Source organism: Coregonus clupeaformis, chromosome 3, assembly GCF_020615455.1.
Source record: "Coregonus clupeaformis isolate EN_2021a chromosome 3, ASM2061545v1, whole genome shotgun sequence".
NCBI lineage: Eukaryota > Metazoa > Chordata > Actinopteri > Salmoniformes > Salmonidae > Coregonus > Coregonus clupeaformis.
Window position 1 is genome coordinate 40,672,215 of NC_059194.1, and position 27,454 is coordinate 40,699,668.

Below are 27,454 nucleotides of genomic sequence, written 5' to 3' on the forward strand. Positions count from 1 at the left end.
TAGTGGTTGACTAGATAGTGTAGTAGTCAGTAGTGGTTGACTAGATACTGTAGTAGTCAGTAGTGGTTGACTAGATACTGTAGTGGTCAGTAGTGGTTGACTAGATAGTGTAGTGGTCAGTAGTGGTTGACTAGATACTGTAGTGGTCAGTAGTGGTTGACTAGATACTGTAGTGGTCAGTAGTGGTTGACTAGATAGTGTAGTGGTCAGTAGTGGTTGACTAGATACTGTAGTGGTCAGTAGTGGTTGACTAGATACTGTAGTAGTCAGTAGTGGTTGACTAGATACTGTAGTGGTCAGTAGTGGTTGACTAGATAGTGTAGTGGTCAGTAGTGGTTGACTAGATACTGTAGTGGTCAGTAGTGGTTGACTAGATAGTGTAGTGGTCAGTAGTGGTTGACTAGATACTGTAGTGGTCAGTAGTGGTTGACTAGATAGTGTAGTAGTCAGTAGTGGTTGACTAGATAGTGTAGTGGTCAGTAGTGGTTGACTAGATACTGTAGTGGTCAGTAGTGGTTGACTAGATACTGTAGTGGTCAGTAGTGGTTGACTAGATAGTGTAGTGGTTAGTAGTGGTTGACTAGATACTGTAGTGGTCAGTAGTGGTTGACTAGATAGTGTAGTGGTCAGTAGTGGTTGACTAGATAGTGTAGTGGTCAGTTGTGGTTGACTAGATAGTGTAGTGGTCAGTAGTGGTTGACTAGATAGTGTAGTGGTCAGTAGTGGTTGACTAGATACTGTAGTGGTTAGTTGTGGTTGACTAGATAGTGTAGTGGTCAGTAGTGGTTGACTAGATAGTGTAGTGGTCAGTAGTGGTTGACTAGATACTGTAGTGGTTGACTAGATAGTGTAGTGGTCAGTAGTGGTTGACTAGATAGTGTAGTGGTCAATAGTGGTTGACTAGATAGTGTAGTGGTCAGTAGTGGTTGACTAGATAGTGTAGTGGTCAGTAGTGGTTGACTAGATACTGTAGTGGTCAGTAGTGGTTGACTAGATAGTGTAGTGGTCAGTAGTGGTTGACTAGATAGTGTAGTGGTCAGTAGTGGTTGACTAGATAGTGTAGTGGTCAGTAGTGGTTGACTAGATACTGTAGTGGTCAGTAGTGGTTGACTAGATAGTGTAGTGGTCAGTAGTGGTTGACTAGATAGTGTAGTGGTCAGTAGTGGTTGACTAGATACTGTAGTGGTCAGTAGTGGTTGACTAGATACTGTAGTGGTCAGTAGTGGTTGACTAGATACTGTAGTGGTCAGTAGTGGTTGACTAGATAGTGTAGTGGTCAGTAGTGGTTGACTAGATAGTGTAGTAGTCAGTAGTGGTTGACTAGATACTGTAGTGGTCAGTAGTGGTTGACTAGATACTGTAGTGGTCAGTAGTGGTTGACTAGATAGTGTAGTGGTCAGTAGTGGTTGACTAGATAGTGTAGTAGTCAGTAGTGGTTGACTAGATACTGTAGTGGTCAGTAGTGGTTGACTAGATACTGTAGTGGTCAGTAGTGGTTGAACCGTACCTTGACCAGCTCCATAACCAGGTAGAGTTCAGTGGGTGTGTCCACCTCGTCTATCAGCTGGATAATGTTGGGGTGTTTGACTCTCCTCAGCACTGCCACCTCATTCTCTATCAGGTGCTCCTGGAAAACAAACACACACACACACACACACAGTGGTTAGGTATTCCACCCTGCATTATTAACCCCCCAGGCAGACAGACATGAAGTAGTTCATTGTATTGTTTTTTGATCCTGTTAATCTCATGGAATCAGATTAGAGACTTATCATGTTTTATTCATGTATTCTCTAATGTCAGCTGCTCTGACAGATACATGATATGCAGCACCTAGAGCTGAGAGGCTAAACCTTCAATAGAGATAGTTAAGAGACCAGGCTCCTCATGATTCCAGAACAATCAATTGTCATTTATTTGGAGTGTCCTCTTGTCTGAGTGAACAGTCTCTCTGTTGATACATAGTACTCTGTCAGCAACACTGTCTGAATGAACAGTCTCTCTGCAACACTTACATTCATTCACCACATTAAAACCTGGGTTGCTGAGCTGCTATTGGGTCACACACAGTCAAATAAATTCTCTCTCTCTCTCTCTCTCTCTCTCTCTCTCTCTCTCTCTCTCTCTCTCTCTCTCTCTCTCTCTCTTCTCTCTCTCTCTCTCTCTCTCTCTCTCTCTCTCTCTCTCTCTCTCTCTCTCTCTCTCTCTCTCTCTCTCTCTCTCTCTCTCTCTCTCTCTCTCTCTCTCTCTCTCTCTCTCTCTCTCTCTCTCTCTCTCTCTCTCTCTCTCTCTCTCTCTCTCTCTCTCTCTCTCTCTCTCTCTCTCTCTCACCTTTCCACTGCACTTGGCCTTGTCAATGATCTTCAGTGCATACTCCTTCCCAGTGGACCTATAAAGACATACAGCAACACCTGTCCTTCAAATCATGGTATATTGTATTTACTGTAAATCCTTCAAACCAACCCAAAACACATGCAACCATCTGCCAAACCATATAACAAATACCAAAATAGTTTGAAAGTCACTTTTAATAGATTAGCCATCCTTGTTTCATCAATTGAACTATGATTATAAGTTATATCCAACAGTAGACTGAACAGTGTTGCAGCCTCATCATATGCTGAAACATCAGACAGTGCGTGACAGTGTATTGGAGCGTCTAGCCTTCTCATTAGAGGGAGGAGTCTTCTCTCTGTACATTACAGACAAACTGCTGAGTCAGAAGGGAAACGCTAATGAAGTGGATTTAATGGGCTGAACCCCACGCATGTACGCACACACACAGAGACTTCTCTGACAGTAAATGCATAGCTACATTTACATTTTAGTCATTTAGCAGACGCTCTTATCCAGAGCGACTTACAGTTAGTGAGTGCATACATTTTTCATACTGGGCCCCCCGTGGGAATCAAACCCACAACCCTGACGTTGCAAGCGCCATGCTCTATCAACTGAGCTACACAGGGCTAAATGCTATAAATGCCTGCTGTCATTAAGCCTTAGAAGCCTGAACGGAGCAGTTATGACATGTGACGTAGCGCTTATTAAGCCACATTGAAAGATACTTATCAACGTGGTAATTTATAAATCTGGCTTTTTAAAGGCTTTTACAGCCTAGTGAACATTCCTTACAAATATGAAAGTACAAATTGGTATTGTGATGTCACGAGAGGCTGTGTCCTGGAGGGACGTTACATCCCCCTGAGGTGGCTGCAAACCCAGACAGCTATGGCTCCATCTGCTGGTATGGTCGGGAACTCCACCCCTCTATGGCCAATCTTCCCACGCAGCTGAAACAAATGAGGAGCTGATGAGCTGAAGGTTTGGGAAGGGAAGAGACACAGTCTCCAACCTGGGCTCTCTGGAGGACAAGAGTGCTGCACGTCCACTTCCATGAGGAATATAAGGATTTGGAGATACTTACCTTTGGGAAATACTCACCTTTGGATATATGCACCTGTGGAAATACGTGAGAGACATTTGGAAGGACTTTTTGCTGGGTTGGCCACTAGCTGCAACGTGGACTACAGTAAGGCTGGGGAAAAGTTATCTGAGCGAGTGAGAATTATGATTTTGGATGTGGAAGAGACATCCCTGAACTGTTAACCCTTAAAGAGCCACAAGAGAACAGAATTTTGTTATATTTTCGTTAATTTCCCAAGACCTATAATAAAATCCTTGTTTTGTTTGAACCTTGTCTCCTTGCACTACTTGAGCAATCCCGCTGAAAGCTGTGTAGCCTCTCGTGACGTCACAGATGGTGGAGAATACGGGCACGCTCAAGCGTTAATAGTGCATGTCAGAGGAGGATACCGAAGGTTTGATCACCCAGTTTTCCAAGTTGGCCGTAGGCTCCCCGCCCGACTGAAATGGAGGACATATTGAAAGCCCTTGTTGCTGGCCAGCAAGCCCAGATGCAAGCAAACGTGGCTCTCTTGGAGGAGCAAAAGAAAGCCAACCTTCTGAAGGCAGAGGAATTGCAGTTGCAGAGACAGAGGGTGGTCCAAAATACCCGCCCAATAAAGGCAAGTGACTTTATATCTAAGATGGGAGCTACCGATGACATTGAGGCATACCTGCATGCATTTGAGGCCACGGCCACTAGGGAAGCCTGGCCCAAGCAACAGTGGGTTGGTCTGTTAGCCCCCTTTCTAACCGGGGAATAGCTGAATTTGATGCATACCCAATGCCTCGTGTCGATGATTTAATAGACTCCTTGGGGCATGCTCGTTTCCTAACCACTCTTGATCTCACAAAAGGCTACTGGCAGGTGCCCCTGACCCCGGCGTCTAAGGAGAAGACAGCCTTTGCCACCCCGGAGGGGCTCTACCAGTATACCCGACTTCCGTTTGGTCTCCACGGGGCACCTGCCACGTTCCAACGCCTGATGGATCGAGTCCTTGCGCCCCACAAGAGGCACGCAGCGGCTTATTTGGATGATGTTGTTATACAAAGTCCGGATTGGGCCAGCCACATACCCCGGGTACAAGCGGTGCTGGATTCGCTCAGGGAAGCAGGGCTCACGGCAAACCCGAAGAAGTGCAAGCTGGCCTTCAGTGAGACAAACTACCTGGGGTACACCATTGGGCGGGGGTTGGTCAAACCACAGGAAGCCAAACTGCGGGCCATACAGGACTGGCCGCAGCCCATCACCAAGAAGCAAGTAAGGTCATTTTTGGGCCTCGCTGGCTACTATAGACGCTTTATTGCAGATTTTGCTACCATAGCTGCACCGTTGACGGAGCTGACGACCAAACGCCACTCACGAATGGTGAAGTGGAACCCTGCGGCGGAGGCGGCTTTCCTCAACCTGAAGCGAGCACTCTGCTCCAGTCCGATCCTGGTGGCACCAGACTTCAAGAAGGAATTCATTGTCCAAGCGGATGCTTCGGAGGTGGGTCTGGGTGCTGTCCTCACCCAGGCACATGACGGTGAAGAACATCCCATTCTCTACCTAAGCAGAAAGTTACTTCCAAGAGAGAAGAACTATTCAACGGTGGAGAAAGAATGTCTGGCTGTAGTCTGGGCCCTGGAGTCCCCTTCGGTTCTATCTCCTGGGCCGACGTTTCATGGTGGTATCTGATCACGCCCCTCTGCAGTGGATGGCCAAGAACAAGGAATCAAACAGTAGAGTAACCAGATGGTTTTTGAGCTTGCAACCGTTTAACTTTTCTGTTGTCCACAGGGCTGGCAAGCACCACGGCAATGCGGACGCCCTCTCCCGGCGTGATGCCTTCTTCGCTGCCTTTACCCCGACGAGGACGTCGGTCCCGAGGAGGGGGATGTGTGATGTCACGAGAGGCTGTGTCCTGGAGGGACGTTACATCCCCCTGAGGTGGCTGCAAACCCAGACAGCTATGGCTCCATCTGCTGGTATGGTCGGGAACTCCACCCCTCTATGGCCAATCTTCCCACGCAGCTGAAACAAATGAGGAGCTGATGAGCTGAAGGTTTGGGAAGGGAAGAGACACAGTCTCCAACCTGGGCTCTCTGGAGGACAAGAGTGCTGCACGTCCACTTCCATGAGGAATATAAGGATTTGGAGATACTTACCTTTGGGAAATACTCACCTTTGGATATATGCACCTGTGGAAATACGTGAGAGACATTTGGAAGGACTTTTTGCTGGGTTGGCCACTAGCTGCAACGTGGACTACAGTAAGGCTGGGGAAAAGTTATCTGAGCGAGTGAGAATTATGATTTTGGATGTGGAAGAGACATCCCTGAACTGTTAACCCTTAAAGAGCCACAAGAGAACAGAATTTTGTTATATTTTCGTTAATTTCCCAAGACCTATAATAAAATCCTTGTTTTGTTTGAACCTTGTCTCCTTGCACTACTTGAGCAATCCCGCTGAAAGCTGTGTAGCCTCTCGTGACGTCACAGTATGCTATGAAACTTATTTTACGGTCAAGCGAGGACAAGTAAAAATTAAAACAAGGTTTTAAATCCATCAATGAGACGTAAAGAAATGTAATTGAATTCTTAATTTACATACCGTTCCACACAGTCTTTCACCACTGCAAAGTTTCCGTCTCCTATGACCTTGCCGACCTTGTATTTTTCCAGGATGGTTGTGGTAGAGCTACAGCTGTTGCCGTTAACTGATGAGGAGAGACATGTTACAACAGCGCACATCAGAATGCTCTTTCAGTTACTGCCAGTGGCCCTCATATATACACTGAGTGTACAAAACATTAAGAACACCTTCCTAATATTGAGTTGCACCCCCCCCCCTTTTGCCCTCAGAACAGACTCAATTCGTCAGGTCAACGACTCTACAAGGTGAAGGAAGCGTTCCACAGGGATGCTAGCCCATGTTGACTCCAATGCTTCCAACAGTTGTGTCAAGTTGGCTGGATGTCTTTTGGGTGGTGGACCATTCTTGATACACACGGGAAACTGTGTGAAAAACGCAGCAGCGTTGCAGTTCTTGACACAAACCCGTGTGCCTGGCACCTACTACCATACCCCTTTCAAAGGCACTTAAATATTTTGTCTTGCCCATTCACCCTCTGAATGGCACACATACACAATCCATGTCTCAATTGTCCCAAGGCTTAAAAATCCTTATTTAACCTGTCTCTTCCCCTTCATCTACACTGATTTGAAGTGGATTTAACAAGTGACATCAATAAGGGATCATAGCTTTCACCTGGATTCACCTGGTCAGTCTATGTCATGGAAAGAGCAGGTGTTCCTAATGTTTTGTACACTCAGTGTAGAATGACGCACAATACCTACAAGTACTTACTCTGGTAAAACTTGCATTGCAGTGAAATGAATATGATCTTGTTGGATTTATAAAACAAGCCTTTCCACAATTTATGTTAAGACAAAGCTGTTGAAATACAGGATCAATACATTTTAGTCTAATCAAAGTATAAACTCATGAATTGTCCATTATCCCAGACTGCCTAGCTACTAGCCTAGATCTAGTCTCTGGCCACTCCTAAAGAGGGACCAGTAATATTATGCAGACACACAGCCCAAGGATGTTTAGTTTTGTTACAGCCTGGCTGTCTCATGCAACAGCACACAGCTTTTCTCACTTTTCACACTTCCGTCCCTCTATTGTGAGTGCTGCGGCTTGTGTCGCTGAGTAAGCAATTCTAATATAACACTGTGAACCTACATTGACGCCCTAGTGGGGATTGGGGATGCGTTGGTGAAATGTTTTGAGAAAGTTGAGGGAACGTTAGGGCCACGTGTTTAGGGGTGAGTGAGTGCAGGCAAGAGCTGTGAGAGTTGGCACGGAGACAGTATGACACAGGGTAAAGAGAAGAGAGCAACAGAAGAAGGGAGGAGAGGAGAGGAGAGGAGATGAGAGGAGAAGAGGAGAGGAGAGGAGAGGAAGGGAGGGAGGGAGGGAGGGAGGGAGGGGAGGGGAGGAGAAGAGAGGAGGGGGAAGGGAGGGAGGAGAGGAGAAGGGAGGAGAGGAGAAGAGAAGAGAAGAGAGGAGAGGAGAGGAGAGGAGGGGGTAAGGGAGGGTGGAGAGGAGAAGGGGGGGGTGTGGACAGAAGTGGCGAGGCAAGGCAAGGAGGAGGAGGAGAGAGGAGAAAGGAAATGAAGAGAATTTAAGAGAAGAGAAGGGGACACCTACCCTCAGGACTCATGTTATTGGCCTTCTCCAGACTGTGTGAAGACCCGTTCACATTGGTGGCAGACGTGTGATGTGGCGGAATCTGGAAACGAGGAGAGAAAGAAAGTAAGAGATGAAGAGAGGAGGGAAGGAGAGAGAAAAACAGAGGTCAGCATCCTCCCCTTTTCAGCCACCCCTCAAGTCAAAACCTGGACACATGTATCATCATTGCAACTATAAGTATCAAATATGGTACACACAATGGATTAGAGGTCAAGCTTAGCTAGGCACAATTGGTAGGTCCAATGCTTTGTTTTGACATCAATACTAGCAGGGCAATCGAATTAGCCAATTACATCTCTAGAGTACTACCACACGATACGTCCGCTTCATAGCATCGATCCAGAACTAAGCCGTGGGATCTAGGGACATTGACTAATGGTTTTGCTTTAAGTAGCATGCATTTGAAATCCAATATAATGCCATGACAGAGTGTGACAGGATAACTAATACAAAAACACCCTCGCTTCAAAATGGTGTAGTTTGGTACTGGCACTGACCCTGTTAGCCCTGTTTTTTTTTTTTTACCCCTCTTATATCTTGTGGTTTTTTGTTATACTATTTTGATATTGAATACTGCACTGTTGGGAAGGGCTTGCAAGTTAAGCATTTCACTGTACTTGTGCGGGCCTAATTATTTAATTTAAATTGACTGATTTCCTTATATGAACTGTAACTCAGTCAAATCTTTGAAATTGTTGCATGTTGCATTTATATTTTTGTTCAGTATAGTTTGGTAAGAAAATGTTTGATATTAGACTTTATAATTCATTATTAGATAGGTAGCTCAATGGAAAGATAGAAGCCGATTCTATAAAAACACGTCTCTTCTGAATTGCTCTAACAGTTCTCCCTTCTGTGGATGTTATGTGCCTACCCAAACACAAAGAAAGTGAGCAGCTATTTATATCACGGTGTTAATGATGCATTTGGCGTAAAATAAGTGAACAGTAAAATAAGTGAAAAGTACAGGGTGTTAAGTACTATCATAATGGATAGGCCTCCCCTACTGAGTCACTTATCAGGCAGAGACAGAGGAAACACAAACTTTAATGGATTGAAATGATGAATAATGTTGAAAATAATGAATAATTTGACGAGAGGCTTTTTCCAAAAGAGACAGCTGTGATGGCTCTTTGAATGGGTTATTATAAGACTGCTTTTTCAAGCATTCTTGGCTTTCACATGCAACAGATTCCGCCAAGTCATCCAAGTAATCTTTTCTATTATGGAAGAGAAGATCTTTCAACTCTTTCAACACTGCTAGAAGTACATGGACCATAAGGCTTATTTCTTGTACCTGGACTGAAGGAATGGATGCATTATTTAGTACAGTGTATAAAGGAGGAATCAAGGGGGTGAAACACCTTTGAACTTGGTGGATTACATCCTCAATCTTCATCAATCTTTTTTTTTCAATACATTATTTTGTGATGTCTTCAGAGTAACTAAGTTCTATCAAACGACATGGACCTGTCAAGTAAACATGGTGTAACTGTTGCCAAACGGTAATAATGATCTTGAGAAAGTTGATGTGCTGTTGTCTCCACTGTCAACAGATTCAAGCATTTTGGTTACCTGGCCAACCACTATTCCTGATCTAGTGCACTTGAGGTTAAATCATTTGCTACTATATGGTTATTTATAGCATATGCCAAAATATACAATCACTCTTCCCATATGGGTACATACAGAACAATAGCACTATCTGGAGATTACAGGTGGTTTGTGTGTGACACAGTGTGTGTGTGTGACTCACCTTGAAGCTGTGTATACTGCGGGGGCTGGTGGGGGAGGAGCTGTTGGATTTGGTGGACTTGGGGGTGGAGATCGTACTGCTGGGGACTCCATTGACTGGAGAGGAGAGAGAGAGCGAGGGAGGAGAGAGAAAAGAGGGAAGGAGAGAGGGAGGAAGCCATAGTAAGACAATGATAGGGCTAGGGCTGGCCCAACAGGAAGTGCTGATGTTGGGGAAGGGCAAACGAGAGAGGAAGTCCTTTTTCCTCTGGAGAGATGTGGCTGTTTAAAAGTGTATTACTGTTATTACATTGTGTATTTTATTGTTCTTAATTTCTTTACTGCTAAAGGAAATGCCTCTCTCTATCACAGGAAGTGATATACGACAGGGCAGGAAAACTATTTGTGACACAACAAAGTTCACTTTGAATGGGTTTACTTTCACTCAGTTGACAAAGATCTGTACTAACAGTCGCATTCAAGTCCATCACCTTTCTTTAAGACTGAGTGCTAGATTTTTCTTTCAGGTGTAGTGTGGCGTTTCGTGTCTAGAACTGTGTGTGACTGTGTCCAACTTCCTGCCCGGTCCCCTGTGGGAGGAAGCAGGTTGTGTTTGGCTCCAGCAGATAGACACGCAGGGTCACCCCAGGTGCGTCCTCAAGCTGCCTGGATAATCTGTTTGCAGCTAAGGCTACACGGAAGCTACGACCCTGAAGGTTCAAGGGTACCTCAAGCAGCCTACCTCTAGGAACCTCCCTGTGTCACAGACAGTCCTCTCCTCAAACAACAGGGCCAGGCATTGACTTTCTTTGGAGAAGTCGACTGTATTGGTAATAGTACAGTGTGTTTCTGTGAAAGGCCTCATCTGCCACACACTCTAGGTTCTTGGCAGGTACACTGCCACACTGCGTCATGCTGTACCCATTCCCTGAGATAACCAATCTGGACCTGCTAACAACAATCAGAATCACCAATACAGTACAGTACCTACTAGAGAGATGGGAATGCGATGCCAGACAACTCTTATGTCTCCTGATGTGAGAATTAAATTAAATTAGAAGGCCTCAGTGAAAGCAGATGAAGACTAAAGCACTGAGGCTAATTTAGTACATGGGTTTGTATCAGCCGGCCCTGCACCAGTCTGTGCTCAGATTAGATGCATGCTGTAGAGAGAGAGTTTCTGGGGCTGGGCCAGGAAGAGAGAGGAGAGAGAGGGAGAGGAGAGAGAGAGAGAAAAATAGAGAGAAGAGAAAGAGCAAGAGCCAGCGAAAGAGACGGTGAGAGAAAGAGAGCGCGATATCCAGAGATCTTTAAATAGTCTTAGGTCAGAATGGCAGGCCAGGGAGGTCCACAGTGGAGCAGAGCTCTTTCAGAATAATTGATGGCACTTCCCTACACAGCAGGAGGCTGGAGGCTAGAGGCCATGCAGGCATCAGAGGGGAGCTGCCTGACTGACATTACAATATACTGTACTGTACTGAGAGAACCTAACTGGACCTCTCACAGGGCCCCATCAGCCACGAGGTCAACCTTAGGCCAAGGGTGCACTGACCAAGACAGAGACATTCTACTCGAAGCTGTCAGGAACTCCAAAAGGGTTTAATTGGTGCCCTCTCTGAGAAAGACTAATGTAGTGATTATTGTTAACATATTGTGGTGATGATTCGGGCCAGGAGTTATTCCTGGTTAGGCTACGTCCTTAGGGGAAAACTCAAGGTCCTAGTAATGATAGCTGGCTAGATGAAAATGAATGTTGTTGTGGTTGGCTAATGTGTTATGGGCCAACAGAGTGGGCAGTGCAGGATGTTAACAGGCTTACCTGGGGATTTAACAGGAGACTGACTACTGGTGGAGTAATGGATTGGTCTTCTTACTGTAGAGAGAGAGAGAGAGAGAGAGAGAGAGAGAGAGAGAGAGAGAGAGAGAGAGAGAGAGAGAGAGAGAGAGAGAGAGAGAGAGAGAGAGAGAGAGAGAGAGAGAGAGAGGAGAAAGAAAAGAGAGAGGGAAAGAGAGAGAGAAGAAAATAGTAAAACATTAATTATTCTAAACTCTGGTGTGCTTGTAATACAGTACTGACTTTCCTAGAATGTTTTGTTTATTTTTACAACTTGAGGTTTCAAAGTCCAACTTAAAGCCTCAAAATCAATGTTTAACTGAGCTTAAGATAAATGTTGGGTAAATTGGCCATATGGCCTGTAGCCTGCCAAAATCCTGAAACCTTTTGTTAGATGCTATTATGACACCATGAACACAGAGGAGGTACCAACCAGCTGTGGCCAATTGGAGACAAATAATGACCAGGAGTGCGTCTGAAATGACTCCCTACCCTATTGCCTATTCCCTATAAAGTAGACGTGACCCAAGCCTGTTATTGGAGCAGACCCCATGTGCCATTCTGTTTACTACTATGCTAGCTACTGTACCATGCAAGGTTGTTTACTTGCAGTGTTTACTTTTTATATCGTTCCACAAACCGTGTTTGGATTTGACACTGTTCTCGACAATTGAGTCTGACAGTACAACAGCCCCTTGGGACTCCTGTAAGACACTGTGGAAAGACTTTAGAGCTGTAAAGAGGTACCTAGACCAAACACTTTTGGGGAAAGACCTCATTCTTCAAATGGAGCATGGCAGGGGAAGTAGGACAAGGAAGAGCTAAAACAACTGAAGAACAGATTCAGCTGAAGAAATCCTGAAACCTTTTGACGTGATTACTTTGTAAAACAGTAGTTAATGGCAGATGAAAATCAGTTACTCAGTCCATCACCCACTAACTGTGTTTGTGTGTGTATACCTATGCCAGGGGACTTGATACGGCGTGAGAGTCCAGGGCTCTTGCTCCCAGCAGCCCTCGTTGGAGTGGGCGAGCGGGCAGAGTATGATGACTTGAGCACCCGGCATTCTGTGAAGACAACACACACAGGGTTAAAACCACTCACACACACACCGACCTCATTTCCTATCTAGCACAATTCAATACAGTTCCAAGTGTTCCAGTCAAACTAGTCTAAATTAGCTCCAGCTAGGAACTTACATCACACTCATGCACAGTTCAGTCCCATCCTCCACCGCCCCATTCATGCTCAATACCCACATATCCATGTTATGATGTGGATACTGTGGGTTGTATTGGACTTTAGCCAAACACAGAGGAGAGGAGTAGAGGAGGAGGAGGAAGAGTGGAGGAGGAAGAGTGGAGGGGGAAAAGAATGATAGAGGAAACACTTCAGTGAATGAATGAATAAATAGATGGATGAATGAATAGATGGATGAAAGAATGAATAGATGGATGAATGAATGAATAGATGCATGAATGAATAGATGGATGCATAATAATACTAGCCTGAAATCCAAACTGAACATGGTGATACGGTAGTGAAATGGAGTGATATTCAGTGAAGATTTCAGGCTGTAATAACAGCCTAATATTGGGTCTAATCAGCTGTGGAGAAGTGTCACTACAGAACACAAAGCCAGAGCACTGAAATGAAACAGCCTAAAATCATGTCCTTATTATGTTATATTATGTGCAGCGCTGTAGAGCAGCATAATATCATTGGCTCTCTTTGAGAAAGCCCTAAGTATGGAGTGTTCAAGAAGTTAAGGACGTTTAATTCGCACAGAGCTTCCCACAACACTCAGTTAAGCGTCTGCTTTTTCCAAACAAACACCTCGTGTGCAGTCGTCTGTGGCTCTGTGCGCGCCATAAATCCATGGAAAAATCACAAGCTGTGGTAATTACGCTATCGTGTTTGCTGCCTGCTGTGCTGCTCCCAAAGCTGTTGCGTTAGGAGCGTTTCACAGAGGTGCATGCACAGACAGACAGACTGACAGGGCTGCGTGCAGGAGCAGCAGGTGGCGGGGTAATGAGGTTGGTGGTTCAACTGTTTTAGTGGTGTTGCACAGACACACAAAGCAATGGAGGCTGCTGACGGGAGGACGGCTCATAATAATGGCTGGAACGGCACAACGGAATGGTATCAAACACATGGAAAACATGTGTTTAATGTATTTGATGCCATTCCACCTATACCGCTCCAGCGTTACCACGAGCTCGCCCTCCCCCATTCATGGTGCCACCAACCGCCTGTGATACAGAGCTGTTTTAGCAGCTTTGACAACAGACAGAGCGAGCTGCGTTCAGGCGCAGCATATGACTGGTTACTGTAATGAGACTGGTGGTTAAACTGTCAGGGTTCATGTCAGATGGTGTTAATCGGGGGGTGTTACAGTGTTAGATGCTATTATGACACCATGAACACAGAGGAGGTACCAACCAGCTGTGGCCAATTGGAGACAAATAATGACCAGGAGTGCGTCTGAAATGACTCCATACCCTATTGCCTATTTCCTATTAAGTGGGCGTGACCCAAGCCTGTTATTGGAGCAGACCCCATGTGCCATTCTGTTTACTACTATGCTAGCTACTGTACCATGCAAGGTTGTTTACTTGCAGTGTTGACTTTTTATATCGTTCCACAAACCGTGTTTGGATTTGACACTGTTCTCGACAATTGAGTCTGACAGTACAACAGCCCCTTGGGACTCCTGTAAGACACTGTGGAAAGACTTTAGAGCTGTAAAGAGGTACCTAGACCAAACACTTTTGGGGAAAGACCTAATTCTTCAAATGGAGCATGGCAGGGGAAGTAGGACAAGGAAGAGCTAAAACAACTGAAGAACAGATTCAGCTGAAGAAACTAAACACAAACAGTGTTTACACCTGTGTGTGTGTGTGTGTGTGTGTGTGTGTGTGTGTGTGTGTGTGTGTGTGTGTGTGTATGTGTGTGTGTTAAAGATGCACTATTCAGAAATCCTTCTGCCATTTCCTGGTTGCTAAAATTATATTTTCAGTTTATGTGACAAAACAAGCAAGTATAGTGTAGATCTATACCTCACATTCCTATGAATTTCATCGGGTCGCCCAAAAAGTGACATATTGCAGCTTTAAAATGTTATGTTACAGGAGCAAGACTAAGTTATGAAAACAGGATGTACCTTGGGAATAGTTTGGAGAGGTGTCTAGAATTAGCCTGTTGGTTTCCCCATGAGGTTTGGATATTATATACAGTACATCCTGTCCTGTCTCCACCTTATCTAGCACAGAGGATAGGGGACTGCAGAGGAGTTGTACTGACATCGGCCTGCTTAAGATAACAATGGGTTAGCTATGGACTAAAGAGGCCATATCCTGCTGCAGTAGGGGCTATCGCTGCGGACATCTTTTAAGTGATTTTCAAGAACGTCTTCTTCTCAACATGGGGTAGTATGTACACACAATGATATTCACTGTAGCACCCTGGAATGGAATGTACTACTACAACTACACCATACAAAATGTGACTGCAGCCACTTTCCCCTACAGAAGGCAGGAATCTGTGTGTGTTCAGACCGATAATCTCACACATAATCGATAGTCTCCTCCTCTTGGACGAGAGGAATGAATTAAGATATTGAGTGATGATTACATTATATTAGAGTCATGATTAAGTGTCACGCCTTTCAGACGCACTTCATCCTGACTTCTAGTATGAAAAGGGGAAAGTGGTTTGGCATTGACATCTCTTTAGGGAAGTCACACTATACTATGAGAGAGAAAAAGGAGGGGTGCGTCCAAACTGACACCCTATTCCCGATATAGTACACTGCTTTTCACCAGAGCCCTATGGAGGCTCCATATGGAATAGTGTGCGATTTCTATGACCTTTATTTAACTAGGAAGTCCCATTGAGGTCAGAATACCTCTTTGCAGAGGGAGACCTGGCATTTCCCACGCACCCTATGAAGGAAATAGGAAGGAAAGAGGGAGGAAAGGGACGGGACTCAGAGAGACCATAGAAATATAGACAATAGAACTGGAATCTACATCCATTTCTATGAGAGAGAGAGAGAGAGAGACACCAAGGTTTCACAACATACAGGTGATGTTAGATTGAGTTCGTCAGGCCTTCCAGTCACAAAGGCTACGGAAGCCTTACCACTGTTATCCAACAGGAAGTCATCCTGCGCGTAGCGGTACTTCTCTGGTCCGCACGCAATGAACACGTCGTCCTCGCCGAAGAAGTCCTGGAGACAGGTGATCTGGAGAGAGAGAGAGAGGGAGGGAATGAGAGAAAGGGTGACAGAAAGAAGAAGTTTAGCTAGAAGAGGAATCATGTGTAGGTCCTTGAGTTTAGAGGAAAAACTCTGGGCACTAGTTATAGAAATACATTGAGGGAAAAAAGTATTTGATCCCCTGCTGATTTTGTACGTTTGCCCACTGACAAAGAAATGATCAGTCTATAATTTTAATGGTAGGTTTAGTTGAACAGTGAGAGACAGAATAACAACAAAAAAATCCAGAAAAACGCATGTCAAAAATGTTATAAATTGATTTGCATTTTAATGAGGGAAATAAGTATTTGACCCCCTCTCAATCAGAAAGATATCTGGCTCCCAGGTGTCTTTTATACAGGTAACGAGCTGAGATTAGGAGAACACTCTTTAAAGGGAGTGCTCCTAATCTCAGTTTGTTACCTGTATAAAAGACACCTGTCCACAGAAGCAATCAATAAATTAGATTCCAAACTCTCCACCATGGCCAAGACCAAAGAGCTCTCCAAGAATGTCAGGGACAAGATTGTAGACCTTCACAAGGCTGGAATGACCTACAAGACCATCGCCAAGCAGCTTGGTGAGAAGGTGACAACAGTTGGTGCGATTATTCCCAAACGGAAGAAATACAAAAGCACTGTCAATCTCCCTCGACCTGGGGCTCCATGCAAGATCTCACCTCGTGGAGTTGCAATGATCATGAGAACGGTGAGTAATCAGCCCAGAATTACACGGGAGGATCTTGTCAATGATCTCAAGGCAGCTGGGACCATAGTCACCAAGAAAACAATTGGTAACACACTACGCCGCGAAGAACTGAAATCCTGCAGCGCCTGCAAGGTCCCCCTGCTCAAGAAAGCACATATACAGGGCCGTCTGAAGTTTGCCAATGAACATCTGAATGATTCAGAGGAGAACTGGGTGAAAGTGTTGTGGTCAGATGAGACCAAAATGGAGCTCTTTGGCATCAACTCAACTCGACCGTGTTTGGAGGAGGAGGAATGCTGCCTATGACCCCAAGAACACCATCCCCACCGTCAAACATGGAGGTGGAAACAATATGCTTTGGGGGTGTTTTTCTGCTAAGGGGACAGGACAACTTCACCGCATCAAAGGGACGATGGATGGGGCCATGTACCGTCAAATCTTGGGTGAGAACCTCCTTCCCTCAGCCAGGGCATTGAAAATGGGTCGTGGATGGGTATTCCAGCATGACAATGACCCAAAACACACGGCCAAGGCAACAAAGGAGTGGCTCAAGAAGAAGCACATTAAGGTCCTGGAGTGGCCTAGCCAGTCTCCAGACCTTAATCCCATAGAAAATCTTTGGAGGGAGCTGAAGTTTCGAGTTGCTAAACGTCAGCCTTGAAACCTTAATGACTTGGAGAAGATCTGCAAAGAGGAGTGGAACAAAATCCCTCCTGAGATGTGTGCAAACCTGGTGGCCAACTACAAGAAAAGTCTGACCTCTGTGATTGCCAACAAGGGTTTTGCCACCAAGTACTAAGTCATGTTTTGCAGAGGGGTCAAATACGTATTTCCCTCATTAAAATGCAAATCAATTTATAACATTTTTGACATGCGTTTTTCTGGATATTTTTGTTGTTATTCTGCCTCTCACTGTTCAAATAAACCTACCATTAAAATTATAGACTGATCATTTCTTTGTCAGTGGGCAAACGTACAAAATCAGCAGGGGATCAAATACTTTTTTCCCTCAATGTACTGTGGGCCCTAGCAAGACATCTTCTAAAGGTTTGTCTAATGGGGTGTACCCATACCATGCATCTCTGTGGAGAATCAACTCATTTCATTATGAAAACAGTAGTTCATCCACCATTTAATATGCCGACGGAAGCCGAATGGGAATCCAATCGTTTCACATCCTATTGTACACACTACTGCATCATCTCTGTGTGAACATCCCACTCTCCAGGACATAGTCGTTTCAGATGATTCTACTAAACATCACAATTATAGCTGGATCCCACTCTGGCAGAACTGGGGGAGAAAAAGGGGCCATTATTATAATACATGTCATGTTGTTGGAGACTGAGGAAGGATGTCTGTCATATTTCATTATTTTGCGCCCATCACGTGTGTGTGTGTGTGTGTGTGTGTGTGTGTGTGTGTGTGTGCATGAGCGCGTGCATGTGTGTGTGTGTGTGTCGCGGGATGCTGACGGCGCGCTCGAACAGCCCAATTAAAATCTGTCTGTGATGTGATGGCTCTTTCATGGTTGCTAAGCTCAGTGCCACAGAGGACGAGGCAACACTTTACAGCTTACAGCAAAGAGCTGAGGGTCAAAATATCACAACAATAAAGTACTGCAGAGTCAAAATACACTGTCATGTGAGGAAATCACGGCAGCAAGCATTTCTGTTGCCAGGCAATTTCTTTCTCTCTATCTCTCTCTTTCACCTTCATTCTCCATTTTGTCTTCTCTCCACCTCCAGGTTAGTGTTTTTCGTCATGAATCTTGGCCTGGAGGCAGCTCTGCAGACTGGTCACTAGCTGGCACAGCCACAGTCATAAAATATGATTTTAAACCTAACCCTAACCACACTGCTAACCCTAATGCCTAACCCTAACCTTAAATTAAGACTAAGAAGCTAATTTGTGTTTTTATGAATTTTTGCAATATAGCCAATTTTGACTTGCAGCTGGCCCATCTAGCAGAAATCGCACAGTTCTGCCTCCAGGGCAAGATTCATGACAATAAACGTCAACCTGCCTTCCACCTCTCCTTTCTCTCACGTAATATCTATAGCTACCATGATTTATCACACCATGATTTAGCACACCGTGATTTAGCACAACATGATTTAGCACACCATGATTTAGCACACCGTGATTTAGCACAACATGATTTAGCACACCATGATTTAGCACACCATGATTTAGCCCACAAAGCAGAGGGAGTTGCTCCTACATTACTTATCCATACACACTAGCTCCTCTGCAGTACTGTGGTAGTGCATTCAGCCCTGGCAGGCAGGGAGTATCAGTGGGTGGACAGGCAGGAAGGGGATTCGTTCATCATCATCATCATCATCATCATCTCACCCCCACACATCCCACTCATACCCTGGGAGAGAGGAGAGAAGAGAGGGGTGGACGGGTTGGAGCCAGTTCGGTAGGCAGATGGGAAAATGGGACCGCCACAGAAGCTTGGGGGTTGAAGCAGTGGAAGAGGGTGTGTAAGTGGTGGGCCTGGACTCTGGGGCAGATGGAGAGCAGTCTGCTGGAGGACCTTTAAATATGCCAACTCAAAACAGCAACAGCCACCATAACAGCCTGACCAAAATCCTCTTACAATACAGATTCCAAATCTCCTCCGTCCCCACACATCATTTTTAGGGCTCAGCCAGAAACTCTGTCAATCTGACTTAATACATGAATGGATGACTTGACTTGGCAGTGTGTTGTGAGGCAGAATCTAAATCAATAACCATTGGAGGCTGAGAGAGAGGGGGGGGGGGCAAGGAAAGGAGAGGAAAGGAGAGGAGACAGAGACAAACAGAGAGACAGAGACAGACACAGAGACAGAGACAGACAGAGAGACAGAGACAGAGAGCAGAGAGGTGAGAGGATGCGTGTGTGTTTGGCAGGCAGTGGCTCTTTGGTGGCATAGCTGGAATGGCTGCCATTCCTCAGCCGAGATCACTCACACTGAGCTGCTGATAACCCGGACAACCAGCCATATGTTGCCATCGTCATGGCGATGGCTCTAAGACCGGGAGCAGTAGACATTGTTGGAACGCTTCAGCTGCCTTTGTTGATCTTTCCCATTGGATTAATGCTTTCACAACACATATGTAACAAACAGGCTACTGGCTACTGATCCTATGAGATGTGATAGTGTACATGCACCATGGATTAAGTCCAGTACCATGAGTACATTGTTAACGAAAAGGACAAACCATATAAGCTAATGTCGTAAGCTGCTCAGTGGTACTGCCAAGTATTAGTATTTTATTAGGATCCCCATTTGCTGCTACTAACACAGCAACTACTTTTCCTGGGGTCCACACAAAACCCACTACAGACTCAAGTAAAACATAAAAATTAAAAAAAGCTAAAATCAGATGGTGACCTAAGACTGCCCTATAGTTAAGCCACAGTAAATATGCAGACTCACAGTGACACGTCAAATATTCTCAGAATCTAACGCCATAAGCTGACATAATAGTGAAGTTCAGAACACTGCAGACCTAGGGTTTTAAAAGCCAGTAGTTTTCCATCCATCCAGGGCTGAGCTGTGTACAGTCCAGACAGAGTCTGCATTATGGGGACACAGTACAGCGTGTGACAGAGTCTGCATTATGAGGAAACGGTGCGTGACAGCCAGCAGCCTCAGACTGCTGAGGTGGCCTTGTCACGGTGTCCCCTGCCTGGGTACAGGCCAGTGGGGATGACAGCAGCAGACAAGACGTTGGTGACAGCGCGGGGGCGAAATCTCTGGGATCTGGAAAAGCAATACGACACTATTATGGGTACAACCACACAACACAAGCTCAACACTTTCACTTTCACACAGACATTTGACAATTTGACCACAGAAGAGGTACTAGTTAATCTCTTCTGACTTCACCTTTTAGTTGTCAGAGAGGAGGAGAGTGAATTAGCCAGGGTCATTTCGTATTGCCCCTATTGCCCGGTTGATTGCCACCTGGGAAATCACTGTGGCGACCCCACAGTGGGGCGATGTGATTGTCCAGGAGGCTTCAGGCCTGGCTACCATCGTGGCAGGGGAAGCTGTTTTTCCATTAATGCCACCACCCCCTTCCTCCCCGAGGCTGAATAGGACTACTGTAGGTCATTTCAGCTGGCCTGTGGTTCCCAGGAGGCCAAGGAGAGATGGAGATAAGGGGGATACACTCACAGAGTTTTGGAAAGAGAGAGAGGAGAGAAAGCAGGGATAAGAGAGGTCTTTAAACAAGGTTGTTTACAAAATGTCTGCTCCTACAGCTTGCCAGAAGAAGCACAGTCCAAATTTTGCCGATTACATCCTCTGGAGAGCATCCTCTCTAAGTGCATACTGAGGCCATGGTACCGTCTGGGGGAATAGTAGTGAACAGATGAATAAGGCAGGATAAGGATGTCAGACCTCATAGTCCATGTTGGTGTTTGTGTTCCCTTGACAACCGCTGCCAGGTTCAACAACAGCCAATGGCACACAGACCCTGTCAGGTTGGATTAGTCCTATACGGGAGATGAATCGTTTGGGGGAGGGGAGGGTGGGGGCTCTTGAGGCTGTGTGTCTTTGGTGAGTGTGTGTGTCTTTGGTGTGTGTGTGTGCGTGTGTGTGTGTCTGTCTGTCTGTCTGTCTGTCTGTCTGTCTCTGTGTTTCTTTGGGGTGACATCTGTAACCTCAGTTTGACCTCCCATCTCACACAAGTTTGTCTTACCTTATCTTGCTCTCTGTCTATCTCTCTCTGCCTCTGTCTTCCCATCTCTCCTATTCTGCCCTGGCCGACCCAGCAACAGAGAAATATGGGTTGAAGACTTGGGGGGGGGAACACACCCCCTAAACAGCTGTTGTTGTATGAGGAAGTCAGAACTATAATATCTGAACTGACTTGATATTTAAATTAATGACTGTTTACTAGTGGTTCAATTATGAGGTTGGCTATAAAATAAAAATTTCAATGGATTAAAACATCAAACAGGATGCTGTCATTACTTGCTAGAAGACAGCCTGTTTGGAAAACCATGAAAAAAAGACAAGACATTGCTCGTCCTAATATTTATATTTCTTAATTCCATTATTTTACTTTTAAATCTGTGTCTATTGTTGTGAATTGTTAGATATTACTGCACTGCTGGAGCTAGGAACACAAGCATTTTGCTACACCCGCAATAACATCTGCTAAATATGTGTATGCGACCAAAAACATTTGATTTGATTTGACATTGATGTGAGCTAAAATATCCCTTTCACCCAATGAAGAATTGGGCTAAATAATCCCCAAAAGGGACGTGGACTCTGACTGAACAGACAGATGTGAAGGCCATTGAGCTAATAACCACTGTGGGACAGAAATAATCCTACCCAGCTCTCATACAGTACAAGCTATGTAGAACATCACAAGACCTTTTGCATCTTGAAACGGAGCTGAAATGTCATCACTCTTTCACAGAGAAAAAGATATTCATCAACTGAAAAGCAAGAGAGCACTTCTTACATAAGGTGAGTGGAGTAGACTAGGCTACATCTCTTGATCGTTGCTTACTGCCCTTTCCATAATGAAGGTGGTAGTGGGTCGATTAGTGGGTGTACTCTGAGGCGCTGCAGGGGGACTGAGGATGAAAGTATAGATCCCCATTATCATCATCACAGGCCTGACAGCCCAATCGCTGTAATCATGGGGTACCGTCCTCCCAGCACACACACACACACACACACACACACACACACACACACACACACCACCACCCCCGTCGTGTCAGCCCCCATTTCATTTGGGTGACAGTAATAAGGGTTAAAAGGGGGTGGGAGGGTCCCGTTGAGATCTCCCAGAATGGAAGAGAGGAGAGAGGGACTGAAGAAAGAGAGGGATGGTTTGGGAGAGAGAGATGATTTATGCAGGAGAGAAGAGAAAGGAGAGAGGGAGGGAGGGGAAAAGAGGGGGATAGTTTAGAAGGAGCGAGAGAGAGGGATGCTCTGTGCATGCTGCCTTCAGCAAGGTCGTAGTAGCGTACTGCAATGCACAGCACCATGGAACAGGAGTCAGGACAGAGTGCATTGTGGGATATTGGGGTTGTCCTCACACGGGTTACCAACTATTCAGAGCCGTAGGCTACACACCATAAGTACGAACATGCAAATGAATCCTCCTCATTGCAAATGTACGATAATTGCATTCCTCTTTTTAAGACTGATGAGCTAGTTAGTTATTCTACGGTGTAGGATACGTAAACGGAGTGTAGACTACTGGTAGACTACTGGTTCATTATTTTAGAGTGCTATCTGTCATCCCCCATGTTAGACAACCAGCCTTTGACGAGACGGAGGGAGAGAGAAAAGGGAGGATAAGAGAGAAAACACACAGAGCTACGGGGAGAAATGAAGCTCATCATTAGCTAGCTACGCTGAATTAGACTAGCGATTAGCGGCTAAACACTGTAGGCTTTTGAATAGCCTAAACCACCAAACGACTGCTGAAAGGAGCTGGCTTTAGTATTCATCAGGCATTTCTCAGTGAGACCAGATATAATGGCAGCAACAAGCAGAAAACAGTCAAAGTCATTCACTTACATTCAAATCTCAGTTGAGAGAACATTAATTATGAAAACCTTTAATGGAGCAGTGACAAATGAGCGTGTCACTGTGGATTCTCTGCTACCAGGCCTTTTACAGTAGATGGATAACCACAGCAATATAACATGATGCATACTTAATGAGTGGCATTTTATATTACGACACATCAAGAAAAAATGCTATTCCTCAGTCAAGGCGAATAGCTCCGAGAATGGTGAGAACAAAATCTAAATGTCAGAGAGCTTCTAGCTCCATAAAAACCCTAGTATTGCTGCCTGCTGGTGACACCCCTGTAGCTAAACACTAGTATAACTCCCCTGTAGACAACTGAACTCTGGCTCACACCAGACTAGAGAGAACTCAGCTCGGCAGGCCTATCTCTCACACACTCAGCCAGCCAGCTGTGTCTCCCCTTTGAGCTCTGAGTCACATCCCTGTACAGTGACATGATGCTATACCGTAATACAGTACACCCCCTATGATCCTATACTGTAATACAGTAACCCTCTGATCCTATACTGTAATACAGTAACCCTCTGATCCTATACTGTAATACAGTAACCCTCTGATCCTATACTGTAATACAGTAACCCTCTGATCCTATACCGTAATACAGTACACCCCCTATGATCCTATACCGTAATACAGTACACCCCCTATGATCCTATACCGTAATACAGTACACCCCCTATGATCCTATACCGTAATACAGTAACCCTCTGATCCTATACCGTAATACAGTACACCCCCTATGATCCTATACCGTAATACAGTAACCCTCTGATCCTATACCGTAATACAGTAACCCTCTGATCCTATACCGTAATACAGTACACCCCCTATGATCCTATACCGTAATACAGTACACCCCTTGATCCTATACCGTAATACAGTACACCCCCTATGATCCTATACCGTAATACAGTACACCCCTCTGATCCTATACCGTAATACAGTAACCCCCTCTGATCCTATACCGTAATACAGTACACCCCCTATGATCCTATACCGTAATACAGTAACCCCTCTGATCCTATACTGTAATACAGTACACCCCTCTGATCCTATACCGTAATACAGTACACCCCCTATGATCCTATACCGTAATACAGTAACCCCTTGATCCTATACTGTAATACAGTAACCCTTGATCCTATACCGTAATACAGTACACCCCTCTGATCCTATACCGTAATACAGTACACCCCTCTGATCCTATACCGTAATACAGTAACCCCCTCTGATCCTATACCGTAATACAGTACACCCTCATGATCCTATACCGTAATACAGTACACCCCTATGATCCTATACCGTAATACAGTACACCCCCTATGATCCTATACCGTAATACAGTACACCCCTCTGATCCTATACCGTAATACAGTAACCCCTCATGATCCTATACTGTAATACAGTACACCCCTCTTGATCCTATACCGTAATACAGTACACCCCCATGATCCTATACCGTAATACAGTAACCCCCTCTGATCCTATACCGTAATACAGTACACCCCTCTGATCCTATACCGTAATACAGTACACCCCCCATGATCCTATACCGTAATACAGTAACCCCCTCTGATCCTATACCGTAATACAGTAACCCCCTCTGATCCTATACTGTAATACAGTACACCCCTCTGATCCTATACCGTAATACAGTAACCCTCTGATCCTATACTGTAATACAGTAACCCTCTGATCCTATACCGTAATACAGTACAGTAATCCCTCGTTTATCGCGGGGTTACGTTCGAAATGACCCGCGATAAGTGAAATCCACGAAATAGAAAACTTTTTTTTTTACAATTAGCAACTATTACATGTATACAAATACAGTGACCTCACGTGTAGGCCGTTTCACTGCTCTTCAGACTGGGCCGCTGCATCCTGACTGCGCTCTGCGTGTTCTCTTCTTCTGAAGCCCGCGGTGCAGGTGTGTTTGTTCGGGAGAAGAACATAGTGATAGGCAGCTGTTGTCGCTCTTTTTTCTTCTTTGCAAAAAGATCCTTGTACACCCGACATGCCACCATCGATTACGTTGGAGAACTGTATAACGGCTCATCAAAGGGTCCCATTTCATTAGGAGATGTTCGAAATTACAAGATAATTTGGCCAACTTAATGTAAATTTGCCAAGCTGTTTTATGTACGTACACATAACTGCAGAGACGACAAAATGATAGCACAATTCGTAGCATGTTTTGATACAAGAAGCGGGAGTGAGTTTTTAGCGAATCAGAATGCAGAGCACAATGCACCAAAAAAAAAAATGCATTATGAAAATCCACGAAATAGCGAATCCGCGATAAGTGAACCGCGAAGTGGCGAGGGATCACTGTACACCCCCTATGATCCTATACCGTAATACAGTAACCCTCTGATCCTATACTGTAATACAGTAACCCTCTGATCCTATACCGTAATACAGTACACCCCCTATGATCCTATACCGTAATACAGTACACCCCCTATGATCCTATACCGTAATACAGTACACCCCCTATGATCCTATACCGTAATACAGTACACCCCCTATGATCCTATACCGTAATACAGTACACCCCCTATGATCCTATACCGTAATACAGTACACCCCCTATGATCCTATACTGTAATACAGTACACCCTCTATGATCCTATACCGTAATACAGTACACGCCCTATGATCCTATACCGTAATACAGTACACCCCTATGATCCTATACCGTAATACAGTACACCCCTATGATCCTATACCGTAATACAGTACACCCCCTATGATCCTATACCGTAATACAGTACACCCCCTATGATCCTATACCGTAATACAGTACACCCCCTATGATCCTATACCGTAATACAGTACACCCCCTATGATCCTATACCGTAATACAGTACACCCCCTATGATCCTATACCGTAATACAGTACACCCCCTATGATCCTATACCGTAATACAGTACACCCCCTATGATCCTATACCGTAATACAGTACACCCCCTTATGATCCTATACCGTAATACAGTACACCCCCTATGATCCTATACCGTAATACAGTACACCCCCCTATGATCCTATACCGTAATACAGTACACCCCCTATGATCCTATACCGTAATACAGTACACCCCCCTATGATCCTATACCGTAATACAGTACACCCCCTATGATCCTATACCGTAATACAGTACACCCCCTATGATCCTATACCGTAATACAGTACACCCCCTATGATCCTATACCGTAATACAGTACACCCCCCTATGATCCTATACCGTAATACAGTACACCCCCTATGATCCTATACCGTAATACAGTACACCCCTATGATCCTATACCGTAATACAGTACACCCCCTATGATCCTATACCGTAATACAGTACACCCCCTATGATCCTATACCGTAATACAGTACACCCCCTATGATCCTATACCGTAATACAGTACACCCCCCTATGATCCTATACCGTAATACAGTACACCCCCTATGATCCTATACCGTAATACAGTACACCCCCTATGATCCTATACCGTAATACAGTACACCCCTATGATCCTATACCGTAATACAGTACACCCCCTATGATCCTATACCGTAATACAGTACACCCCCTATGATCCTATACCGTAATACAGTACACCCCCTATGATCCTATACCGTAATACAGTACACCCCCTATGATCCTATACCGTAATACAGTACACCCCCTATGATCCTATACCGTAATACAGTACACCCCCATGATCCTATACCGTAATACAGTACACCCCCTATGATCCTATACCGTAATACAGTACACCCCTATGATCCTATACCGTAATACAGTACACCCCTATGATCCTATACCGTAATACAGTACACCCCTATGATCCTATACTGTAATAAGTACACCCCCTATGATCCTATACCGTAATACAGTACACCCCCTATGATCCTATACCGTAGTACAGTACACCCCTATGATCCTATACTGTAATACAGTACACCCCCTATGATCCTATACCGTAATACAGTACACCCCCTATGATCCTATACCGTAATACAGTAACCCTCTGATCCTATACTGTAATACAGTAACCCTCTGATCCTATACCGTAATACAGTACACCCCCTATGATCCTATACCGTAATACAGTAACCCTCTGATCCTATACTGTAATACAGTACACCCCCTGATCCTATACCGTAATACAGTACACCCCCTATGATCCTATACCGTAATACAGTACACCCCCTATGATCCTATACCGTAATACAGTACACCCCCTATGATCCTATACCGTAATACAGTACACCCCCATGATCCTATACCGTAATACAGTACACCCCCTATGATCCTATACCGTAATACAGTACACCCCCTATGATCCTATACCGTAATACAGTACACCCCCTATGATCCTATACCGTATTACAGTACACCCCCTATGATCCTATACCGTAATACAGTACACCCTATGATCCTATACCGTAATACAGTACACCCCCTATGATCCTATACCGTAATACAGTACACCCCCCTATGATCCTATACCGTAATACAGTACACCCCCCTATGATCCTATACCGTAATACAGTACACCCCCTATGATCCTATACCGTAATACAGTAACCCTCTGATCCTATACCGTAATACAGTAACCCTCTGATCCTATACCGTAATACAGTACACCCCCTATGATCCTATACCGTAATACAGTAACCCTCTGATCCTATACCGTAATACAGTAAC

General features: G+C 44.9%; 1 protein-coding gene across 3 annotated transcripts in view; it reads right to left on the minus strand.

Moving 5' to 3' along the window:
* dclk2a (doublecortin-like kinase 2a) overlaps positions 1 to 27,454 on the minus strand; it is a 69,136-nt gene that overhangs the window by 13,140 nt on the left and 28,542 nt on the right. For all 3 annotated transcript variants that reach the window (XR_005994819.2, XR_005994818.2, XM_041843296.2), the window contains exons 3-10: positions 15,358 to 15,460; positions 12,174 to 12,281; positions 11,199 to 11,252; positions 9,402 to 9,496; positions 7,604 to 7,685; positions 5,999 to 6,104; positions 2,332 to 2,389; positions 1,508 to 1,627 (exon numbers count right to left, since the gene is read on the minus strand). Coding sequence is in view for 1 of the 3 variants with exons in the window: in XM_041843296.2 (XP_041699230.2) it covers positions 1,508 to 1,627; positions 2,332 to 2,389; positions 5,999 to 6,104; positions 7,604 to 7,685; positions 9,402 to 9,496; positions 11,199 to 11,252; positions 12,174 to 12,281; positions 15,358 to 15,460 (726 nt within the window). In the remaining 2 variants the exon portion in view is untranslated. The remainder of the gene's footprint in view (positions 1 to 1,507; positions 1,628 to 2,331; positions 2,390 to 5,998; positions 6,105 to 7,603; positions 7,686 to 9,401; positions 9,497 to 11,198; positions 11,253 to 12,173; positions 12,282 to 15,357; positions 15,461 to 27,454) is intronic.